General features: G+C 45.6%; 1 protein-coding gene across 1 annotated transcript in view; it reads left to right on the top strand.

Moving 5' to 3' along the window:
• The window catches only part of LOC142574737 (uncharacterized), a 52,068-nt gene that overhangs the window by 7,662 nt on the left and 18,660 nt on the right, over positions 1–25,746 (top strand). Inside the window, exons 4-7 of the mRNA XM_075683760.1 lie at positions 3,264–3,584; positions 7,068–7,233; positions 16,693–16,809; positions 20,183–20,424. Coding sequence (XP_075539875.1) covers positions 3,264–3,584; positions 7,068–7,233; positions 16,693–16,809; positions 20,183–20,424 — 846 coding nt within the window. The remainder of the gene's footprint in view (positions 1–3,263; positions 3,585–7,067; positions 7,234–16,692; positions 16,810–20,182; positions 20,425–25,746) is intronic.

Genomic DNA, 25,746 nt, shown 5'->3' with positions numbered 1-25,746 from the left:
ATGAGTAAGAGCAGGTTCGGTAATCTGCACTTCGAGTATTCACCCACTGCATTGCCAACTCGCATCCGCTGTTAATGCGCCAGAGGCTTATGTTCTGCCGCAGCGCGCGTAGCACGTAGCGAGCGCTCTCTTGATTTTCAAGCGCGTCCATCTGTATAACGCATTCCAGTGATGCACGAGGGCAGCGCAAGTAAGGATAGAGGCAGAACATTTCTAAATATTTGCGCCACCCGCGAGTAGGCAGGTTCCATTTTGTGTGTGTGTTTGTCGCTCACGAGAAATTGGAAATCTGAGACGAAGGACTCGTAACGTGAGTGCGCATTAGCGTTCCGCACGTTAGAAAAGTACCTCGTAATCTCGTTTCTGATCCGAACAAAGTTGAGGTTAATAAAGGGAAAATGACACATCCATCCAAACGCAGCAAAGTGCTACAAGGGAAACCTAAATGGATTCCTCGAAAGAAATAGCCTCGCAGTTGAAGAAAAATTTGTTCTGATCAGGGACTCGAACCGGGGACCACTGCCTTTCCGGAGCAGTAGTCCGGCAAAGCAGAGGAAGTGGTTTAGCGCTCTACCATCTGAGCTAACCAGGCGGCTAGCAGATGGCAGGGCGAAGTTGAATTCATCAACAACTCGAAGCAAAGTAGGAGCTTGACGTAATAATTTTGCAGAAACCTGCAAGGTAGAGAGGTGTAATTAATAAAGGGAAAATGAGACATCCGCCCCAAGCAAAGCAAATTGCCAGTAAGGAAACCCAAACGGGTTCTTCAACTGCGAGGATTTTTTATTTCGGGGAACCCTAACTTTCGTCTACCCTTTGTGATTATGGTACCAAGCACGCCAGCGGCAAAGCAGTCATCCTTTGACACATGAATCAAATAAGAAGTCACTATGAGAAATCCATCAATAGACAATGCATCAGGAGCGCTCGTGTGAGGGATAAACCAAAACACAACTGCTTCTCTAAAGACGACGCCAGACCACCAAAGAAAGCAGTCTCTAACCACGTTCCTGCCAACTTGCGTCACTTGCAGCGTGTAGTCAGTGGTTGAGCAGGTAGCATTAGGAGGCTGCCCCACAAATGCACTGGGTATTTGCTGCTTTTCAATGAACGCCTTTCACGCCAACGCTTTAGCGAACTGCGCTATGAATGCACTCGGTATGATCCCTCTTCAATAAGCCTCTCGACAACTTGGATCACTGAGTATGTGCCACTGAGTGTTCGGCAAGCGAGGTAACAATTATCACCGTTCGCAGGCTTCTCGTCTCAGAATCCACACGCTAACTTCTCGCCAGTGCCACTAGATGGCGCAGCGCGTCCAAAAAGCAGCGTGGAAGAAGCGTACAGTTCCCTCATGACGCGTTTCTCAGCGTTGGCACACACCGGCGCGATGTGGGCCCCACGTCGCATAATATCCGGCGTCGGTGTCGGCGCCGGTGCCCGCGGCAGAGAAAATCATCCCGAACCACGCAGGCCCACCGCGTTGGGCATAGGGGTTACCGAACTAACTAAATTTCTCAAAATAAAATGCGTTAGAAAATTCGTCAAGAACGCCTTACGCGCAAACTGCAGACACGTGATAGCGCCGTTGAGTGCAGTTTGAATATACGAGAAAACATTATTATATTACGCGGAAGCTCAAACACAGCCACATCTTGTAGCTGCCGTTTGAGGTCTGTCTCAACAGCAGTGGTGCGGCCAACTCAGTTCCTTGCACCGCCATTAAAGAAAAAGGAAGAGAAAACGCGACTTCGTACATAGCGTTCGCTGCCAGCCTTTCCAGGAAGTCATTACAATTACACAAGCTGCAGTTTCCGAGAAGCGTGAGAGGCAGTCAGGGAACTTTGAATGCTGTCATGTTTCACTCAAAAGGCGATGCTTAAGATGAAGCCTTACCTTGAGCCCAACTGCGACTCTGTGCACTCAAGCACATCTAAAACGCAGAAACGCTTTTCTGAGGTAACCCTTGAACCGATCTTAATGGAAATGGTTGCATTTTAGAGGAAAGAGTAAATGCTAGTGAATTCTGAAAGCGGAACTTTGATTTAGTGCGTAGATAGTGTACAACAATTCTCAAAAGATTGAAAAAGATAGAAGCACGAAGTTGACTCATTATTAGCTCTTCAGCAAAAACAGATATCGCGGTTCTGTCAACGGCATTTATTAGACCCTTCAAAGCGGAAAAATGTGGATATGTCAATTTATATCTTACACGAATTCGTTATGTTGCGTACAAAGGTTCTGATATAGCCGTATTTTCTTATTGCTACATACCTAGATATTCATGCGTAACATATCAATTTTGTCCACTTTGTATTAACTATTAGATGTTTTTCATGTAATAGTGATATCAATTTTAATTGGTGAGTTACAGAGTTATAAATTCGATGGTATCGTTTTCTGAAAAATTTCGATTTTTGCCAACCTTCAACAAAAAATTGGCGATCTAAATAAAAATTCGAAACAGTCACTTGATTATAAGTTTTCTTTTAAATGCAACAAACCTCGTCATATATGGCACAGTAGTTGCCAAGAAAAACGAATTCTCCTTCTACACGTATTTAGACAGAAGCACCCGAGCTAACGCTTCCTCTTAAGCGTCCTTCGACCTTTTTTTTTTTTTTTCGAAGGCCACGTGCCGGCTTGACGGCCCCGAGTTTTCCTAAGGATGAGCGAACCAGAAATTCCGCTGTAGTTCACGCTTCCTATATATCCTTTCGACTGTGGCAATACGTTGTGTCCATATAATGATTCAATGCTAACGCATTACCGTCGCTAGTAAGCATGAAATGGGTTCTCTTGCAATTTAGAGTGCGGTTCTTTGGCGCCCGCTCCTACGACGAGCGTTGGTGTCAACTGTAACCGAGCGAACCGGTGCAGCGAAATATGAGAGGGAGCGCGGCGTGCAGCGGGGGGTTAAAAAATTGGCAGAGCTAAGATGCGCAAGGAGGAAAATGGAGAGGAGGGTGCAGCGGAACCATGAGGCGGAAAGCGGAGGAGTGTATGGCAAAAGGGTGAGGAGGAAAGCGGAGTTCAGGCGGCGACCAGTATTTCACTCGCTTGCCCACGAGCAGATCAAAACTCGAAGCACCGCTCAGCGGCGTTCAAGTCGACATGAATGCTATTACATTCACAACTAATAAAGAGTGCTTAGGTGTCTTGGGATTCTTTTTTTTTTCTTGTCTTCGTGCCCAGCTTTTTTTCAGCTATTGCCTTTCTGAAATTTAATCGCCTCTTTGTCCTACCGTACGCTTCACAACTAGATCGGCAACTCCAACACCTCTTCGGAAGGCGGCAGTAGGGCCAAATCAGCTGGCGCGGCTAGTGGGGACACGAAGACGACGTACGGAGCTCTGAAAGACCTGTGCCTGGCCTACGGTGACGTGGACGACGCTGAGATAGGCGATGCACTCGCCTTCCTGTCGGTTCTGAAGCTGAACCTGACCGGCATGCGCGACAACGCCGAGGAGGATCCCTTGCATCGGGCCATGCAGCTGTCGCTCGAGTTCGGTGTCCACTCACTGCTGAACTTCCAGAGGGTGTTCGAGTACGTCGTCGACGCGTCGGAGCCATTTCGCCTGGAGGTGACGGGCACGAGTTAATCTCTTGTGTTCAAGCACTTTGACAGATAGCAGTGCGCTCTGCTATTTATCATAGGTGTCATTGAAGTATTCAGGTATTGAGGTTTTAAAATACGAGTCATAGAAGTATATAGATCAGTAGAGAGATGATTTGGCAGGAAATGTTGAATGAGGGTTCGTTCGCCAGGAAGCGTACTCAACGGAAAACGTAAAATCAGAAGTCTTCAGGCAGCAGAATTAGTATGAGATCCATGCACACAAATGGTCGAACGATCTTCATGTATATCGTTTGGGGACATGTTACCTGGTGAGTTAGGATCACGTACATTGTATTCACTTTGTTGTTAATGTCTTCAAGTTCGCATGTAGGTAAGATATTGTTTCAAATCGTTGTGTTCCTACTTAGGCATTCAATGTTTGAAACATCTTCTAAATATGGTTATCTTTTGCTATAATTTCTGCCTATATCTCGAAATGTGTGTTTTTTTATCCCACAACTCTCCATTGTCTAGTGAGCAATGAACTCATCCCCTGACTACTTACACTTAGGAGGTCTACCTGACAGTTTTCACTTTGCGCCCTATGATTGCACGCTCATCCTGAACAAGTACTGTGTGTTTCAGCTAACTTGGGCCAAATATTATAAAAGAACATAAGCGCTACGCGTGTCGAATTGACGCAATATTGTTCTGAGTCGTGTGGAGTACGTAGTGATCTTTCTTTTTCAATCCACCAAGCCTGGTAATGAAGAAAGATAGCTTAATTACGTTTTTCAATAGTAAGACTAGCGAACGATCTTTCGTAGAAACGTTGTAGCGCTTCTTCAGCAGGATCAGATTATTTCATCTAAGCTAACATTTATGCCCTGTTAAAATTTTTCCAAGCCTTTCTTTAAGGTGCGGGAGATTTTCAAGATCACCAAATGACTCCCGGCTAACGCGCCGCGCGTTTGGTGTCCTCAAATGTACATTGAACGAATTAGCGAAGGCTGCTCCGCGCACTGATGTCGAATGAACACGCTATCAGTAACTGCGATGGACTACGATGGACCAAAGGCAGCATGGATTTTATCACACTGTCAGCCTCGGCCCCTACGTCGTCTCTCTTGATTAGTACGAAAAGAAATACATGCTCTGCGACAAATGTCTCCGGTCCCATATCACATTCGTACGTGGCGGCCGCTTTTCCGTTAAAAAATTTTGTTCTTAAACCGGTACTCGCAGTTCGTCACTTAACGTCCATCGCTGTCACCGACAGCCTGTTCAATCGATCTCTGCGCGCGGAGTAGCTTTTGCTAATTCGTTCAACTTACATTTGAGGGCAATAAAGCGCGGCGCGTTAACCGGCAGTCACATGGTATTTTTTGTAAATTCCGCGCACTTTAAAGAAAAGCTGGAAAAAAACAGTGCAACTATCTTAGTATAGACAAAATAATACGATGTCTCTGAACAAGCGCTACAATTAACTTTTGCATTGAAGGTATTTTGCTAAATTATATTTAAAAGAATAATTAGACAATCTTTGTTCATTACCCAGCTTGTCGGGTTGAAACAAAATATCAGGACGTGCTCCATGAGGCTCAGAATAATACTGCGGCAATTCAACAGGCGTAGGGCCTATGTCTCTTTTTTAATACTTGGCCCAAGTTAACTGAAACATCCTGTATATTTGCAAATTGCGGATTAATAAACCTTGATGATGATGATGATGATGAAAAAAGAAGCTCTGCCAGATGATTGTATGGAGAGAATATTATAAAACAAGGTGGGCGTAGAACAACCGCAATGACCCAAGAAAATGGTTGTTTCTAGAAAGCTTGCAAGGCGATTTTTGCAAGAGAGGAATTACGCTTGTGATGACACTGAGAATTGTGTGACTGCGCTGTGGTAAGTGTGCTATATATTCCGGCGGATGCAGGTTCTAAGGTTTCTCAGTTGACAAATGTTGTACCATTTGATCGCCCATCAGGCTTTGCGACGCCCTGATTAATCAGAGGTGCATAAGCGGTAGCCTTTCACGCAAGCTACGTACCTACAAGCAAATTTACGGCTAGCTGCTCACAGCAGCCCACGTTGGTGGCTCACTACATTATGAGAATCATTCGCATGGCTATACATTTATTTGTGACACCGCAGATTTGAGGGGAGTGAAATGCCGAAATAGTTCTCTGAGAAAACAAGTGCCGAATGCGATGGCAGAAGACCAGCTTGGTGGTACAGCCAGCTTATATCCCTTGCTTTGGTGACACCATTGCAGCAATAGCTCTCAAGGTTAATTCAAGCAGAAATTCTGGCGTCTGGCATCTGCTGTTTGAGTGTGTACTGAAATCGCGCTTTCTTGGCGTTAGCACGAAAAGCAAAGCTCCATTTCTGCAAGGCTACGCCCCCCCTCCCCCCCCGTTCTCGTCCCAAACTCCAATGAAATAATGGGTTCTCAATGACTGAGGCGCCGTGACGTGATTGTCATGCGGTCATCTTGTCGTCCGCCGCCATCGTTTGTCGTGACGTCGTCCTCGTGGTTGTCGCGTCCCCTGTTTTTATGCGGCATTTGTGTATTTGTTGTCATCGTGCCGCTACCCTTGTTCTCGTCACTGGATTAGGGATAAACACAGATAAGTGCGGAGCTTGAGCTACCGTGAAATCATGGCCGTGCATGTCTGCGGTGGCGTCTACATGAAATTCCAGTAACCACCACTTGCTCCACCACGGGAAATCACAGGTGTGGCTCGTGTCAAGGGTACATCGGCTGAGCGCGCGAAGAGCGCATCCTGTTCCTCGCTCCTTAGGGCGAACGGAGGACGTGACTCCTCCGCGTTTACGTACACCCTGCTAGTGTTGCGGGTCTACCTCGGGCTGATGCAGCGTGCTCCGTCCAGTTGAGCGGGCTCAGCCTAATTCAAGCCGTGCACAGACCGCAGGCTGACATTTTCCTGTTGCTTTCAAATGCGACAAAAGTATCTCAGAGTTTCAATCGGGTTTCTTTTTATTTTGGGGCATTACAGTGACGCGATATTATTGAAAAGCACGAGCAGAACAAGCGCAATGAAAGCAGTTAGAAAACAGTTGCAAAGCGGAAGGACATAACAGCGATGACCCAAATGGACGATTGGACGTTACGTACATGACTTCTTGCGGCAGTAGGTTCAACTGTTCGATAAGTATAAAGAAGAAAAAATTCTCGAACAAATCTGCTCTGCATGACAACCCCTCGATCTTAAAGATGTGGTCCCTCGAAACAATAGAAAGATGGTTAAACAAGTTTAACTCTGCACTATCTTACGGTGAAACATAATTGACTGGTGTCTGACGCATACTTTATGGTTGTTTCTTACGCTGCGAAACAGCGTCACGCGTCCCGCAGTTGATGGCTATGTCGAGCGCATCAAGTTTATTACAAGATCTCTCTTATTTCAAACGTATCACAAGCATCACTGCCTCCTGAAACTAACCATCTTTGTTTTCTTTTTCCTCCACCATCTTTTAACAGATAAGCGTATCCGCGCATGTGCGGGATTTTGTAGCCGACTGGGTACAGGTCAACCGGGATGTATGGCCAAAGTTCTTCGAGTATTGCCTTTCACTCTGCGGCCTGCCTATTGGTTCACCGCTCAACAAAAATCTCAGGGACCAGCTGATCTCTCTTGACGATGAAGGTGGGTCTCATCGCAGCTCTCCTTAGCGAATATAATTTGTCTTGCAGATGTTTACAATACAATTTCATTTTGACAACGGAGACAAAGTTTTCAGGGGACCTGACGTGAAGGCAAACAAGTGCCTAACAGAGCGTCAATATCCCTCCCCCCACATGACACTACTCAGCTCGGCAAAGAAAGAAAAAAAAAAGCATGATAACGACATTCGTGCGATTTGCGACAGAACGCAATATCAATGCGTTTCACACGTATGCATTTCATATGAAAACCTATCCTTAAATAAATTGAACGTCGCAAAGCATTGAAGTAATGCGGCAATACATTTATTGCACACACTCAAACGTTGTTTAAATTGTGCCTGTCCGATAGCAGACGCAAACTAATTTTCATAGTCAATGACTTCAATAGCTGGGAAGAGCTAGGGGTACAAGAGAAGCTCCATTTCAATGCCTCAAACTGTAGTTGTTCGAGTTGCTGGGGACAGTGCAGATGGGCCATTTACTACGAAGCCCTAGTTTATATACCTCAGATTATGTTGTAGCGATTCCGTAGGTCCGGCAACAATTTATTGCACCTCCTGCCCTTTATATGAAAATTTTTCTGTCTTTCAGCCAAAATGCCTGAAAGAATGTAAGTTTGAGCACGCTGGTATTCCGCTTCAGCCTTTTAGCGCAAGAAATGTAGAAGGACAGTTAGCAGAGTTATTACAGCAGACGGTATAGCAGACGACATCTGATATATTGGCCCTGTGTGTCTTTCGCGTTCTAATGTGCTAAAATGACCCACCTGTTTCTTTGCGCTGCTCATCTAGCACTGGTGGGATAGTTGGAAAAATTATGTATATAAATTGAATTTGCCTTCAGCGATCTGTGGTCGCTAATCCGTGCGTGTTTTTCTTTGAAATGTTTTAGCCTGTCCCTGATCGTATTCATATCTGAAAACACTCCCGATTTGCCCAGGAAACTGCTGCATTGCGAGCAATCCTCCTTGCTGTGCGGCGCAGCCAAAAATCTGTGGAAGACCAGCCCCAACCGCCCCGCAGAAAAAAAAAGTAAATAGAAACAAAAACCAGCAAGAACATTGCAGCAGATCCAACGTGCCCTGTCGGAATCTATACACAACAAAGTTTACAAGGCAGTCTTTATACAATCACCCTCTCATCTGGCTCAAGGATGCCACCTTCCATGAAATGTACCTTTGAACGTAACCAGCATTATAATGGTTGAAAGAGGCAAGCTGGCTTTTTGTGCCAATTGTTTGGGGTACTATCCGCTTGGAGGTGCCAATGCGAGAGTCCACGCCGTGGGCAGGCGGCGCAGCGCACGGGCAACGTGGCGCTATCTCCTCCGGTGTCCTCTCTACCCTCTCAACGCGGCTCTCCGCGTCTCGATGCCTCGCCCTCTCCACCAGTGGCCAACGAGCCGGCTGCATCCGCATGCCGGCTTTCTCGCTCTACTTAGAATTGCTGCGGGCAAAGTAGTGTGAGCGGTCGCTCCTAGGTGGCGCCACCATCCCGCATTCTCGTGGGTGGCGGCAATGGAAAAGAAACCTGCCATGAGTAACTACTTAAGAGGAAAAAAGGAAATCAAGAAAGAAACAATTTATGATGACTCAAAGGGAAGCTCATTACGTTGCGAAGCGAGATCGGGATACCTTAGAGCGCCCACCTATAGAGCGAGGTATAAGACGGTAGATGAAGCATGTGCTTACTGCGCTAAAGCTAGGGAGACTATGGAGCATGTTTTATTAGAATGTGAAGACGTCTACCCAGCGGTCAATTTAGGCGCCACTAGCCTCCTGGAAGCACTTCGGTTCAGCGAGAGCAGTGGAAAAGTAAACATGTCCGCAATAGGCATTAGTAAGAGGCGATTAGAGGATTGGTGGAAGAAAAGTAGGGAAACCACAAAGAACGGAGACGTACAAAAGCACAGTTCTAAATTGGGGATCAGAAAATTTGGGTGGGGTAGCTTAAGGTGTTTTTTTTTTCACTTTTTTATTGTTTAACCTAGGTAGGACATTAGGCAGTATAATAGCAACAGCTTGGTTGCGCAACCCACCGCCCTATTCCAAAGGGGACGCTCGTAACATCCATCCATCCATCCGAGTATGAGCTATTTGACAAGTCGGCACTTGCAGGTGGCAGCCACTGTCAGCAGAGGAGCTGAGATTGGCAAAGAGAACTTTGCTTTAAAAACGTGTCGCGCAGCACAGCCCTATCGTAATTACTGTTATGGGCTAGATAGCCATCTGAAGTCAAATTTAAATCCAAGGTATTTATATGTAAGCAGTGTAGGCCTAATTGATTTCCGTTCAGATCGAAACACGCGTTGAGAATTGCCTGTCAGGCAAAGGTGCAGTCATTATTATCGTATCTTTATGCTCACTGGAGTGCGAAGGCCTCTCGCAGCGATCTCCAATTATCCTTGTCTTGCGCTAGCTGATTCCAATTTGCGCCTGCAAGTTTCCTAGCTTCATCACCCAACCTGATTTACGGCCGTCCTCGACTGCGCATCCGTGCTGACAAAACTTTAATCAGGAGTGCAAAGACATCAAGAAAGACGCGGCGATCACATCAGTGAATTTGTGAAAACCAGCAATGCTTTGGTCCCCTCGAATTCTGCTGCATCTATGTCGATGACTGTGGTTCCCAAGCCAGCCTTCGAAATAAACCAAAGCCGTCCCATGCGTAAAAAGAAACAGCTCAAAAGTCCCCTCCTTTAATAAAAGGACTGCATTTTATCTTTATCAAAGCTTCGATAAACGAAAATTGCCAAGTTTCACATAGTAACCGAAGATTACACTCGGCCACTCTCTCAGAGCCCGTACCGTGCTTCGACCTTAGACGGAGAAGCCATAAAGGAAGAAGTAGATAATGTACTGCACGACGAAATTATCTAGCCTTCTAATAAGCGCGGGCGTCTCCTGCGGCCTAGTGAAGAAGAGCCGTGGAAATCTCGGTCTCTGTATCGATTATTTCATTTCATTTATTTTCTTGAATACACTGCGGCCCAAATATGGACCATAGCAGGAGTGGAATAATGCAAAGTTCAAAACAATGTAGTAAGAAAAAGGTAATGCAATAAAATAAAGCGTGCAGCGCTAACAGTCAATGTACTTTATAAACTGTTCAAGTGGCAATTTGCGAACACCGCCACGCAACAGATTCCAGTGGTTTATACTGAACCGCAAAAAACTAATTAAAAAACTTGGAGGACGCTTAAGCTTCGCCTTCAAGAGTGGAACGCAATGGCGTTATCGCACCCCGTTCGCACCGCCCACTCATTCGCTTGGCCTGCTCTTGAGTCACAGAAAGACGAAACGTGCGCCTGAGCAACTGGAACGAATCAAAGAATTCAGTGTCCCGCCTCGGACGCTGCACCTAGGAATCACGCTGTGAACGGAAAGAGGAGCCGCGTCGCCTAAACACGAGGGTTGGAAGGGGAGATAGCGAAAGAGAAACACAAGGGGAAGTTGGAAGAGGAGATAGCGAGAAACCTTATTAAACGCAAGGGGATTGGGGCATCCTAGCACCAGTCCCTGCACGGCCCCATGCGCTCAAACGAGACGAAGGGGAGAAGCGGGCGAGTGGCGCGCCACCTGTTGGGGCAGCGCCGTACATTGCGAGGAGGGGGTCTTCTGTGTTTGCCGCAAGATGGCTCTGCGTGTGCGCCAAGCGTAGAAGAAATGTAGCGGAAACGTACTTCGCTACGGGTTTAACTGCAACTTCTGTAATTTACATGCTCATAATTACCGATATACCCCGCAGTATTACTTTCTACGGCACGCTTCTAAGGCAACACCGCATTCACCAGAGGCGCTTTTGTCCCGTTTTCACCATCGAACTCATGGCTGAGTGGTAGCGTCTCCGCTCACATTCCGGAGACCCTTGTTCGATTCCCACCCAGCCCACCTTGCGAGTTCTCTTTATTGATGAATTGCCTTCCGCCATTTTTCGCTCGCGGTCAACGCCGCCGACACCGACGACACCGACGACACCGGCTTTTCTGCGACACGAGCTCCTTAACGCTATCGCGTTAAAAGGACTTGTCCCCTTTGCAATTCTTATGTGTAAATGGCTGTCATCTTGCTGTTCTGGCAACTTGTAGCGGGGCCGGACATCAAGTTGTTCGAGCTTTTAGTCCAGTACTCCTCCTTTTCAAAGGAAACAGAACATGATTGATTGATTGCGTCTGTACGTGGTCGGTCCTGAGCAATAGAAGACAGCTGCTATTGCAAACGTTCCGCAGCCCCTCGACGGAAAGGCAGTGCACCGGTTTCTTTGTATGTGGGCCTACTACAGGCGATTTGTCAAGGACTCCTGTCGCACAATCGTGCCTCTGACTTCTCAAATATTCCGGCGTCTAGCTTATGTAAGAAACACCGCAAGTCGAGGTATTTGAAGGAACGAAAAGATGCTTGCCCAGTGATCCCCGGAGCTCCCACACTTCGGCTAAGAGGCCAAACTGAAATAGGCACCGAGGACAGTAACTTAGGCATTAGGCGATCTGCTTGTGCAGAAAAAAGACGGATTTAAATGCGTCATATCGTACGATATCGGTCGCTGTAGAAAGCAGAAGCGAAATATCCTACGACGGAAAAGGCGTGCCTCACTGTGATCTAGGTTACGTCTAAATTTCGGCCTTATTCACACGGTCATTTCTTGTGCCGATGTCATCCAGTCTCGAAATTCTGTGGGCCAGCGTAACATTTCCCCAATCGAATACAATTTATGGTGTATGCTACAGCCCACCCGATAGCTCCTACAATTTCCTTTCCGAATTACACGATAACATTACGTCTATTCGATCCAAATATAACAAAGCTGATATTTTTCTTCTTGGTGACTTTAACTTTCCAGACATTGACTGGCAAAACTTGCGAGGCCGATCACGTGCATCTTGTGAGTTCGTTCAACTAACACTTCATTTTTCACTTGTGCAATTAATAAACCAGCCAACTCGTATCAATAATATTTTAGATCTTGTTCTATCATCCGCGCCCGAGAGGGTTAACGCTATCACTTTTACGGATGGGTTCAGTGACCACCGGTTGTTACAATTCACAGTTCATACACATTCACGCTCACGCCACCTGAAAACTAAACAGGTATTTGATTAGCAAATAAAAAAAAGAGCAAACGTCAGCGCTATAAACAATGGTATGGAAACCTTCACGTCCTCATTCTTAGCAACTTTTTCTGAGCGGACAGTGAACGAGAACTGGTGCCTGTACAAAGAAAAGTTAATGGAATTAGCACATGCGCATATACCAAAGGTTTCATTTCGCGTTAACTCATCGAAACCATGGTTCACTAAAGCTCTTCTTACTCTAAAGAATAAAAAGAAGCGTCTTTACAGGACGGCCAAACGTGTTGACACACCTGCGTCTTGGAGCAAACATAAGTCTTGTGATGCAGCCTACTGTAATGCCCTGCGTCAAGCCAAGCAAAAGTATTTCTCTTGCGATCTGCAATCACTGCTTCAAAACAACCCAAAAAAAATTTGGAAAACGATCTCTCCCGTTAAAGATTCCGACATTTCACAACTACTTGATAGCTATGGCTTGCCGATTGCACGAGAGCTTTCAGCATCTATCTTTAACAATTACTTCACGTTCGTATTTACAAAGGAAGACCATTCAAATATACCAACACCCATCGAACTCGATTGTACATACATGGCCCCCATCAATATAACAATCACTGGTGTTGCTGAGCTGATCAACAACCTCAAGATGTCAACTTCTTCCGGCATGGACGGTATAAACTCAAAAATCTTAAAATATACTGTAGTTTCCTCTAGCACAGTCCTTTCCTGCTTGTTTCAACAGTCCCTCTCAACAGGGGAAGTTCCGTATGACTGGAAGGTCGGTAAAGTTATACCTTTCTTTAAATCTGGCGATAAAAGCGCTGTTAACAATTACCGCCCAATATCACTAACAAGCGTTCCCGGTAAGTTACTAGAACACATAATCTTTTCAAACGTAGCATATCACTTGGAAACTAACAGTTCTTTTTTAAACATCAGCATGGTTTTAGAAAAGGACTATCATGTGAAACGCAACTATTCGAATTGACTGCGGATATTTTCCTAAACATGGATAAGGGCATACAAACAGATTCCATTTTCATAGACTTCGCTAAGGCTTTCGATCGCGTTGCTCATTGCCGTCTCATAGCTAAACTCTCATGCTTAAACATCGATTCCATAACAGTATCTTGGATAAGAAATTTCTTGTCATTCCGTAAGCAATTCACCGTCGTCGATAACTTTATTTCCAGTATCAGCGATGTAACATCTGGTGTCCCACAAGGAAGCGTACTCGGACCATTACTTTTTCTTATCCATATTAACGACCTTCCATCCGAAATAACGTCATCCATTCGCTTGTTCGCAGACGATTGTGTGATCTATCGTGAAATCTGCTCACCTTCCGATCACGTCGCTCTCCAACGAGATCTTGACCGTATTACTAACTGGTGCTCTTCTTGGCAAATGACTATAAACACTGATAAATGCAAACTAATAACATTCACCCGCAAAAAGACATTTTCCGCTTTCGATTACTCACTTGATAACAACCCCGTCACACGCACCAACTCATACAAGTACCTCGGCATTCTCCTTACACCTAACCTGTCATGGTTTGCGCACATCGAAAAAATAACTGCCAAAGCTTCACGTACGCTCGGCTATCTTAAACGCAACCTTCGTGATGCTCCTGTCCTCACCAGACAAATCGCTTATCAGACTTTTGTAAGGCCACAACTGGAATTCGCAGCCCCTATCTGGTCACCTCGCCAAGCTTACTTAATCGCATCTCTCGTATCGGTCCAAAACCGCGCCACCCGCTTCATTGTCAAGAGATTATCACCGTGACTCTAGCGTGACTATCATTAAGTCATCTTTATCTCTCTCATCTTTTGAATCACCAAGAACCATAGGATTGCTTTGTCTATTTCACGAGATAATCCATAGCACGCGCCCGTCCACTCTGCCGCTCACTCGTCCATCTCGTACATCTCGGCGTTTGCATAATCATCTCAGTTTCCAGCGTATCTTTGGCCGAATAAATGCTTTCAATTCTTCCGCGTTACCACGTGCCATTCAACAATGGAATAACCTACCAAACGACATAGTTGAAATTCTTGACCCAGTATCCTTCAAAGCACGCTTATGCATATTATTTCCATAATTCGTCACAACTAAACCATACTGCGCACCTAAGTAAATACTTGTAGCGAAGTTGTATAGGTTTTTCTTTTTGTTTTGTTTGAATGTTTGTTTTGGATTGCTTTAACACTATTACAGACTTGTTCTTTCACCTTCACCTGTTACCATTTGTATAATTTCTTGGTACTCCTTTTTGTTACTTCACACAGTCGTTTGTTTCATTTATCCCGTTATTTATATTGTTAGATATTTGTTCTTTCATGTTTACTCGCTAACAATGTATAATTTCTTTTTACTCTTTTTTTTTTTGCTAATTCCCTGTATCCTCCCCTCACGCAATACTCCTTCGGGAGCCTGTGAGGTAAATGAATAAATAAATAAATAAATAAATAAATCAGATGGCAGTGACGTCAAGATCATAGGCTGCTATGTGCGAATGTTTGAATTTCTTTAGTGTCTGGCATTCTGACCACTACGCCAGCAGTTATATTTCTTTCGAGGCTGAGGCGAGCTTGAGGACTCGCCTTAACTGAAGCGCCAGCGTCTCATTAAATTATAGGAGTGGCGTACCTCTTAATATGAACATAATTAGGCTGTAATTCTTGGCAATCGCTCCAGTAGGAAGGTGAGCGAATAGGACATAAATAAATGATAATGCCACAGAGGTTTCAAGAGCAACTTCAATTTTATTCGTCTAGAATACTGTAACCATTATAAGAAATTGAATAAAACATGTTTCAATGAATGAAAAGTATTATTGCCTACACACAGTCGTAATATGTAGCAACATATCCGAACCCTTTTCACAGAGTCATTAGCAATTCCATGCGACACCATGTATTCACATCCAACATATATCAGAGAAGACTACATTTTCCCGCCTTATCATTTAGAAAGCATTCGACACTTACTAATTTCTCTGCCCGTTGGACACTCACTGCCTGTGTTACGGAGAGTGAACAAACATAGCGCGACGTTTATTCGCGGAGCATTCCGCATTTATTGACATGAAGAGATAAAGGACGTCGGAGGCCGTAGCGTGAACTTGCGGGATAAAAAAAAAAGAAACTGTAATCACACTTTTCGCCAACGAATGCCTTGCGTTAGGTGAGACAAAATTGGAAGTGAAATGCGCGTCACACTTTGAACAAACATGCAAAGAAATTAAAAACAACACTCGGATGAAACTACCGCGCTTAAGTTACGAATGCCATTCCGCACGACATAATATCTCGTTTGCACAGTCTTACATGGTCTTGCACCAGAATCACAGGTTGGTAGGGGTCACTAAGAATGAACTAATAAAGTGTGAAATAAAAAAACATTTATTGTCATTTGTTGTTTTAGTAAACCAAAAATATTTTAAATGGCACTTTTACTCGTATTACAGTATTCTGACTAAAAACTTTCGAACATTTATTTTTCGGGTAGGTTTTCTAGTGTCAGTGTTTGTCCCCCCCTCACCTAGTCACGCCTCAATTGCGTACCACTAATATCTCTGACGATAGGTTCTGGTGCGCTTTTCGTTCCAAGCTTCAATAACTATTTTGATCGAACTTGGTTTATTCAATACCGGATAGAATTAGTGCGCACAGAAGCGCCGATGGCGCGATCTTGTTACGTTGAAGTGAACTAAAACGCGCAGAACTGTACCTGTGAACACCAATGTTCTACTCATCTCCGGGTGCAAAGCTGTCGGCAGCAACGATCGTAGGCGTACGTTACTTTCCTTTCTTCTCTCTCTGTTAGAGCAAGAAATCAACTCAAAGGCGTTCCTCTGGCCCTGTGGCTTAAAAGACCTTTATAAGCCAGTTTGTAGTATTAGGACATTACGCGTCGTACTATCGTTTTAATAAACACCTCTATCTCAAGTGCACCGCCTGCAACTTCACCGATCATGATACATGACTTCCGTAAAGAAATCAAAGCAGAACGTGCGAGAATCCCTACTGAAAGTGCGCCATGTAAGGAAAAAAAGGAAAGCACAAAAAAGGGCTGCGGGGCTTCTGACGTAGCATTACATTGTCCCTCGGCTCCGGTATGGGAAAAGGTAGGGAAGAAAGGTCGCTTGGCTATGCTAGTCGAGCCTAAAGGAGAGTATATCAATGTTGGCGGTCAACCTCGTAGAGAGTCTTTGCACCATGGTGATATAAGTTTGCGATTTCTTCTATCTCCTGTTAAAAAGAACCAACTTGCAAAATAGTTGCGGCTGTCTGCTGATAACATTATAGTTGCGACAAAAAAGTTTTCATGCTCTATGGGTGTGTATAAAAATTATTATACGCAGTTGCGTACATCTTGTCGGCCCGCACGGATCCGGTCACCAAGGAAGCGTTCCTGGATTCCCCGTCTGCCGTTACAATCGACGAACTGGCAGCTTACACTGAGAACACAGTCTCTCCGGGTGAGTAAATGCCTATGGTTAGATGTGTAGCATCGTGAGTAGAAAAAAAAGGAGAAATGGCACCCGCCACGGTGGCTTAGCGGTTATGGCATCGCGCAGCTAACCACGAAGTCGCGGGATCGAATCCTGGCTGCCGCAGCCGCATTTGAATGGTGGCGAAATGCAAAAACGCCCATGTCCCGTGCATTGGGGGCAGGTTAAATATTCCTTCGAGGTCAGAATGAATTCGGAATCTCCCACTACGACGTGCCTCATCTTCAAATGGTGGCTTTGGCACGCAAAACGCCAGACTTGAATTTCAAATCAGAAAAAAAGCGGCAGTTTCGCCCGCAAAACGAAGCACAGGCTCCGGTACCAAGGTTTAACGTTTCGCTGGAACTTCTCGGTCAGTGTCCGAAATATGCGCGGGTCCGGCTAAAGCAGACGTGGCATAAGTTGGTGCGGTAAATTTTTTGGAGCAAGCTGTGACACTGGGCTAGTTGCGTTCCATAATGAAATAACCAGCGCGTAAGTTATAGACACGGAACATAAAAAGAAGCGACAAAGGCAAGCGCTGGCTTCCAACTGGCGTTAATTAGTGAGAAACATTAATATATAACCTCGCGCACGGGATCACAACAACATATATTTGTACAAGTTATCAAGAACACTACAAATCAACAGGAACACACTTAGGACAAAGGCGGCTGGCTGCCCGCGTGCCCTTGACCCTAAGTAAGCTCATTCTTTATGAAAGATTTAGCGATACAGTTGCCTCCTGCAATGGCTGCTGCCTGAATGCCAAGTCTTGTATTGGGATGTGCGTTTCTTGCTAGTGCTGCTGTTTTGTCAAAAAAGTGGACGACAACCACATTGAGAGCAATGTGTTCCAGGAAAACCATCCCCCTCCCTTTTTGGCACTTTCTGGCTATGCTCCTCCCATCTCACGGAGTAATTGCGGGAGGCTATCTTCAGGAGGCAACGACAGCAGTAGGCGCATTTAAGTATTACTAAGCAACGACCTTGTTAACTTAGAAATGTCGTCCCTATCTTTACAGACATGTTCTAAGCGGCATGGCTTTTAAACACATAGTGCATTCAATGAAGAGCAAATAAGTAGTTTTGTCTCCCAAATGTAAAGCTTGGCCGTGAGTGTTACGTGGGGGGGGGGGGGGGTTTACGTTCATATATGTCGTATAACCACGTGCACACTTTTTCATTGGAACACCGTAGTAATATTGCGGACGTTGTGAGAAATCGAACACAGTGAATGCAGAACCTTTCAAAAAACACAGAATGTAAGAAATTTCAATCCATCAATTAGTGTGGAAACCGTACAAGTTGAGCGATGTGGTTGGGTTTTAGGGACAGTAAGAAAAACATAATCGAGACTTCTGTGGAGACTATAGTGAAAAATAGGTGCAACAATGCGAGTGCAAGGAAGCGACAACACGGCATGCAGCGAATTTCGAACAGTGTATAATGTACCCTAGAGTACCCTAGGTCTGCTCATTCCCCGTGTACACGGTTCGGAGTACGACAACGCTGCACTGCATTCCACAATGTAACCGTCATCACGGCTCGGCCAAGGTGTGCAGTGCACCGCGCCACTCATTCGAATGGGGGGCACGTCAGAAAATAAGCACACGGGCTTCGTGCTGTCTTACAGTTTCACCGTCGTGTCACGCTTTTGTCGCCTCCGACTATACCACGTGCAGCCGCCAGTGAGAATTTCGTTTTTGCGTTTTTTGCCCACCTAGCATCTCCATGCCGCTCGTTCACATGAATACGATCGTTCGTAGAAACCACGCAATCGTCCTTACTGTCGGTGACGTCTTGTTGCTGTCGTCACACGCACGCATTGTCGCATTAATTCAGGTTCACTGTGCTTGCGTAGCACGCAAACACTGGAATTGCGCAAACACAGTCGTCAAACCGGCGATAGTTTGCAGCTCCGCAAACAAAGCTGCATAAGCAGCTGCCTTCAAAATACATCGCATAACGTCGATTCCCACAGTGCGTGGATCTGCACAGCTTTTCTTTTATTATCATGCTCAGCAACAGAAAACCTTTGCTGATGAGCTAAAAAGGCCGGTTCTGTGTTATTGGCTTTACTAATCTTTTTTTTCGCTTGCAATGCACAAATGTGCACCCTAAAGGACACCTATGTCGAATTCCCATTGCGAAGGGCATTTGGTTAGACGAAGCGCATGGGAAATTGGAATGCACGCAGCGCAATGTCTGTATCTGTGCCTTCTGTGCGCTTCGCTTGGGCATTGGGTCTTATGATTGTAATTTTAAGTACGCCAGTCGACTCAAGCTTTTACATTTTTGAACCCATGTTAAACTTGTCAGCGCGTGCTCTCAGTGGTGTGGTGTGAGATAAGGGCGGCAAGTGTGACTGGTGCGAAAGAAAATTACGCTGTTGGTATACATTCCCAATTACAATTTAAAAAGCCCTCTGGCGAAGGCCTCATTCTTCAGTCCTTGTCGATGAGAGACCACAGCGGAAGCTGCAGGATAAAACAGCCGAGGCGATAGAGTCTCTGCCTAATGCTATATGTGCACAAACTCTCTCTCCGGAAGGCTTTACGTGTAGTCCCAGTTTATAAAAACTAACCAGGTAACGTCTGCAGGCGAGACACTTCAGGGTAAGTCGACAATGATAAAGCTAACTGTGCAACTCACCAGTTCTAATTCATATTTTCTTGATAGGTTTTTTATGCTCCCGCTGGCTATATTTTTGCTGCGCTTTACAATATGCAACACAAAGCATTCATTTTTTCTTCGTGCGTGCGACTTCTCAGTAAGGCTGAATAATAATAAAAAGGAGCATTCGTGCTTTATGTGCGTTAAGCTTTTTAACCAAGTAGACTGACCAGAAAGAGTCACGAGCAAAATAATAAGGCCTTGTTTCTCGCTTATGACTTCCTACGGTCAGGTAACGTGCTTCCGTCTCAGTTTTGATTAACTCCCTGATTAATTCATCCATGAGATTCAGTGTGTGAAAGACTCAGTTTTGATAGAGTCAATGATTAATTCATTCATGAGGTTCAATGTGTAAAAGCGACACTAGTTTTTTTTACAGACGACGTACGCGGGAAGGGAGGGGGCTCTGGATAAGTTTTAACCGCCCTCTTGCATTTACCTTTCGCATAAATTCAAGTACGCGAGCACCCTGCCATTCTTCCCTCCAAGGAATGTGACTGGCATTTGCACCTTGTTCGCAGCATCAGAACACGTTCGCAACAGAGCCGCCATTTCTCTTCTTGAAGTTTTTGTGAACACTACGGCAGGAAATGTCAGTGCACGATAAGAATTAAGTTCAACGGTCAAACTGTGACAGCACGCCATCAGTCTTACCATTGCACGACGTGCCGGCGCGTCAACGCAGACCGCTGGCGCCAGCTGCTGACCGAGCACGCCCGTGCTGAGTTCATGGTACACGAGAGTGTGCTTGCCTACCCTCGCGCCCTTAAGCTGGCGGATCTGCTGTCGCACCCTCGCCGGCGGTTCGCCATGCGTCGTCTTGTGGCCTGGCACTTGCTGCTCTTGCTGCTTGGACCCAAGAGGGCGGTGCTGCAGGCCTACCAGGACGCCACCTATGACGCCATCAAAATGCCGGGACACCTACCGGTTAGTAGGCGAGCGTGGCAAACGTAGTGAAGGGCAAACTTCAAACCATACGCTCTTTCTGTCGGAACCATGTTTGCGATTCTGTGGTAGGTACGTCGACCGGTGAGTCTGTCGGCGTAGACGCCCTGCACACTGTCAGGTGGGGTCACGGTCGGCTACCACAGAGCGCCACTACACGCACGTATTGGTGTTTGTTGGGACGTTCACACCGAGATTGAGTTCACACCGAACTCGGTGGAAATGGTCAGGGAATGGAGAGGGCGACTCCGCCGAGAAGTTGAAAATCACCCCGCCAGGCTGCTGCAGAGCTCGCTATGGCAACAAACAGTGCGCGTGTAATAGTCGGGTGATAATTCATAGAATTGGAAGACAAGGACGCGTTCGTTCGCAGAGCTTGAAGGTAAAGCTCATTTACACCAAACCCCATCTACAAAGTCGGTGAGGTGGTTATGAAATTACCAGGACATGTGTTCGCAAAACAATAATCAACGCAGTGAGAAGGTACAAATTTATTATCGAACTTACACAGCAGCATGCACGTCGGAGTCTCCTTTTGCCGTCGACCCGGCAGAGTTCGAGCGACTGTCGCGTCTGTGCCGCGTGAAAGTGTTGACTGCAGTTGTTGTGCTGCACGCTCATGAGCTAATGTTCAACTCGAGCAGAAATCAGTTACACGCTTGAAGTGTTCTTTCGTCATAAGCATAAGCGCACAACTGTCAGAAGCCTAAAGGAGAATTTAGTAAAGTTCGAACGGCTTGGTGGCTGGCCACGCTTTTTAACAAAACTTGTCTTCACTGTTGTGCCAACCGCTCTAAGTTTGGGAATACCGAATCACTGTTACACGATGTGCTCCTTGCAGAAACGAACGACGTTTCACACAAACTCATTAATTACTTGATATTGTTGACGATGAGAAAGTGTTGCTCTTGAAATGAAAAAAAAACGAGATTCTAAATTTTATTGACCGTGAAGCAGGAGAAACCACGATGCGAAAGTTCTCGTCCGCAGCGAATCGGATTATATGGCTAGGCTGATTTTCTGTTCCTGATCACGTTTGGACAACCGTCGTTAAGAGTAACCCTATGTGCACAGTTAGCTTGTGTCCATTCAATATGGTTCAACCTATACCTTTTTATATTAGGTGAAGCTTAATAAAGCCCATTCGTCACTTTCACACGCGCCCCTCAGCCTTTGCGAACATCGTATTTTGGTTTGAAAAGCGCAGTAGCAAGCGTAGTAGTTCGTCATGTGTGCAAGTAAGTGCTTGGCAGATGATCAAGGACACATATTTTGGAGTCCGTGCTCTTGTTATTGCGTAAAAAATATTACAAAAGAGTATATAAAATGGGACAGCAACCTTTCAGCTCAACGCCACATGCTCGTGTTGGCTTATTCTAAGGTATTATAAAATAATTAACGCCTAGGAAATGCAGCTAAGGCAATGTAGCGGAGCATGCATATCTGCTAGCTTAAATTACTGTTTGAGCACGGTTTTAGCACGCGAATGCCATTCAGCAGCTGCTAGCGTTCGAATTTTCTTTCAGACACATTGCACATCTTACGCTTGGTCTTCCCGAACAAAAGCTCAACTTATTGGCAAAGATGCGAACTGAACGTAACTCCATCGTGCGCCCGTTAGTCATCAGAACAAGTTCATCGAAAATACCGATCATGTAGCTGACTTTCTTCAACGAACCAGCTGGATGCAGAATTTGAGCCCTTGCTTCTCCGATATCCATGCCTGGAGAAAGCTTCTTACCTGGAACACTGTTGTAAACACTCTTGCACCCGAAAGCACAGCAGGGCTTGCGGCTTGGACGCGCACTTATTGTCGTTAACGTCGGGAACCTCGGTTTTCAGTTAAAAGCAGGGGCGTAGCCAGGGGGGTGACTTATGGGGCTTCCGCCCCCCCCCCCCCCTGAAATTTTTTCGTGCTGCCATGCGCCGCCGACCAAAACAACTCCCTGCGCCGGAAATCATGCTCGATTTTGTCTAGAATGTCTTTTTCACGCTCGAAAAGACATTTTAGCGGGCTGGATTTCGCGGCATCGCCCATGCATCGGGAGTCACTTCTCGTAACGCAAGGCGCCCCACCGAGCACAAGGTTTCAAGGGCATTTTAATGGCGAGCGGGCTCATCTCGGCATCTCGCGGAGGCCGCGGTATCTACGGAGCATTTGGATTTCAATTCTGAAACTTTATGGGTATAAAGTTCTGATGGCTTTTTGATACGAAAGGTGCACTGACATTTTCAAAGCCGGGCTTTAGATTTTCAACGCTGTGGGTTTAATGTTGTTATAAACATTTGACCCCAAATTGCATGAATTTTTCGAAAGTCGTACATCGGACCATACAAAGAGACAAGCGAAATCAACACACTATCAGACAAGCTGACAAAGCACGCCGCGAGGTCCGATGAGACGAAACATTGTGGTGGTTCATTTGTTCCGTCATGTCACAGAAAAGAATACAAACATTTTTTTTCACCTGCGCCAAAGCATCTATGTCCTGGCACTAGAGCTAGCAAAGGTAACTAAGTTCTTATTTATTTTTCTGGTTGCACATTTGTTCGCGAGTACACATTGAGCCTCTTTTTCTTTTCTTTTTTTGTTCTCACTACCTGCGGGCTGGCGATCCAGCCAGAGTGCATGCGTTTTTCTCATGCTGCATCGACCACCTCACGGTAGACTTCGATGCGCGTTCGTTTTTCTTTGGCCGACTGGATTATAGCCTGGTTGAGGTTTGGACGCTTTCTGGCTAGCAGACGAGAAAACGAAACAATGCATAGTCACTCGCCACTAGCACTGCGGGGACTCGACGAATTGCAACGCGTTCGCTTGAGCGCAACCTCACCGGAAAATCTTGTCTCGCTGGTGCAGGATACCGAGCAGCATGCGTATGGTTCTCTGTGGACCAAGCGTCTCGCGTTTTCTGCGATATTCCTTCAGTAGCTACACTCGGTGGCCAAAGTAGGCATTCGATTGTAACCAACCCGCTTTCCTTTGCGTTATTTCATTTCGGCGCTCCCCGCCGCACAAAAGAAGAAATAAGACATTCTGGCGGCGAAGCGAATTGTCGCATGGCGAAAGTTAGATTTTCTTACTTCTTTTGATCAAAGTAATGGGCCACGGGACACTTCAATTGCCAGATAGTCTTACTATATTATTGCGATAGCAGCAATATGGAGACTCCAGGCGCATTCCGGCAGTAGCTGTCGCCCATATGTTCCTTATAAGTAATGTCCAAGGGCGATAACATTGTGACCGCGTGCCGCATGCTGTATATGAATCTTAAAGCGTAAAGGGGGGAGGGGGGGCACGGGTGAGCCAATGATTGTGACTCAGTCTTGTGTGCACAAGGGAGAAAAGCGGGGAGGAAGCGCGTCGCCTTCCGTCGCTCATGATACATCGGGGGAGTGGAGGGAGGAGGGTCTGTGATCTGTAAATCTGTGGTTGCGCAACATGTTTATTTGCCTTCTTGAACGCATCATATAGTGACTTTTTCTTAGATACGTTGATTAATAGGAGACATATGTATATTTAAATATTTTGTTGCGAGGTTTTGCGTAATATGCGCAGTCAACTTTGTTTCCAGTGAGTTTTCTGCCCTTTATCAAAATCTATCTTCACATTTGTATATTAAATTGTAGCATCGCATTTTTAATGTACGAAGGCGAATCAAATGAAAGTGAGCCAACCCGCCCCACGCAATAATGGTTCGGTTCATAGTTTGCGGGGCTTGCGCATAGCACCATAGGCATCTAATTTACAAAACTGACATTCAGGGGACCCGCCGTGTTTGCTCAGTGGCTATTGTGTTGGGCTGCTGAGCACCAGGTCGCGGGATCGAATCCCGGCCACGGCGGCCTCCTTTCGATAGGGGCGAAATGCGAAAACACCCGTGCACTGAGATTTAGATGCACGCTAAAGATCCCCAGGTGGTCGAAATTTCCGGAGTCTCCCACTACAGCGCGCCTCATAATCAGAAAGTGGTTTTGGCACGTAAAATCCCATAATTTAATTTTTAACATGCAAGAATGAGGATAAATGTTCTTTAATGCACCGATAAACTGGGTTGAATATGGTTGCGTAACATAAACAACACTACAAAAGTTGAACAGCGTTGTGTGGTGAGGTTTTTGACAGATAAAGATATTTCTAAAAAAAGAAATTAGTCGCCGTATGGCTGCTGTGTGAGTTGAACATTGCATTTCATTAGCCACTGTGAAGCGTTGTAGCAATCGGTTCAGAGAAGGACATGAAAGTTGCGAAGACGATCCATGACCGGGCCAAAGCCGCCATGCAATCACCCCCAACACAACTGCAAAGGCTGATTAGACAAGAACGGAGGATAAGCATCGATGAATTGGCAGGGCGTGTGAACATCAGTCATGGTTCATGTCACACCATAATTAATGAATATCTCGGTTATCGGCTCTCGTGTGAGCAATGAATGCCCAAGATTTTGAACCAACGCAAGAAGACGGAGAAGTTGGGCGCTGCCTTGACTCGTCAAATCGGGTATCACGATGACGGTGACGACTTTTTGTCGGCCATTGTGACCGAGGACGAATCATGGTGCCACTACTACTAGCCTGAAATACTTTGGCAAAGCTTACAGTGGAAGCATTTGAATTCACCACTCTTAAGGAAAGCAAAGACAGTCATTTTTGCCGGAAAGGTGTTGTTGACTTTTTTCGATCATCAGGGGCCATTATTGATCGAATTTGCTAAACCTCGAGAGGCTATAAATTGTTTCCGATATTGCGAAACCTCAGATGGGCTGCGTGTCGCAATCAAGAACAAACGACGTGAAAAATTGAGCAATGAGATTATCTTGCTCCACGACATTTCCCGTCCCCACATTGCTGATGTATTTAATGCAAAACTGGGAAAGTTTGAGTGGGAAACGCTGCAACATTCGCCATACAATCCAGACCTGTCGCTTTGCGACTTCCACATTTGGGAGCATTTGAAAAAACTGATCGAGGGAACCAGATTTGTTTCGGACGATGACGTAGAGTCAGTTACACATTTTTGAAACAGCAACCCAAGGAGTTTTATGAGACGGGAATTACGCGACTCGTTAGTCAGTGGTACAAATGTCTAAATGATCATGGCGACTACTTTTAAATGGAGTATTCCGTTTGTCACATATTCGCATTGGCTCACTTTCATTTTACTCGCGCTCGTATATTTTGCAGAACTTCTGCTTTATATATGTGCTCTCTGTTGCGGCCATAATTTTGGAGCAATTTCTCGCAATACAAGACTGGTGCCAGCTGCTCCTGTGCAATACATTCTAAGAAAGGACAGCGTCATTG

This window comes from Dermacentor variabilis, chromosome 3 (assembly GCF_050947875.1).
Source record: "Dermacentor variabilis isolate Ectoservices chromosome 3, ASM5094787v1, whole genome shotgun sequence".
NCBI classification, from domain to species: Eukaryota; Metazoa; Arthropoda; class Arachnida; order Ixodida; family Ixodidae; genus Dermacentor; species Dermacentor variabilis.
This window is presented reverse-complemented; position numbering and strand designations above follow the sequence as displayed.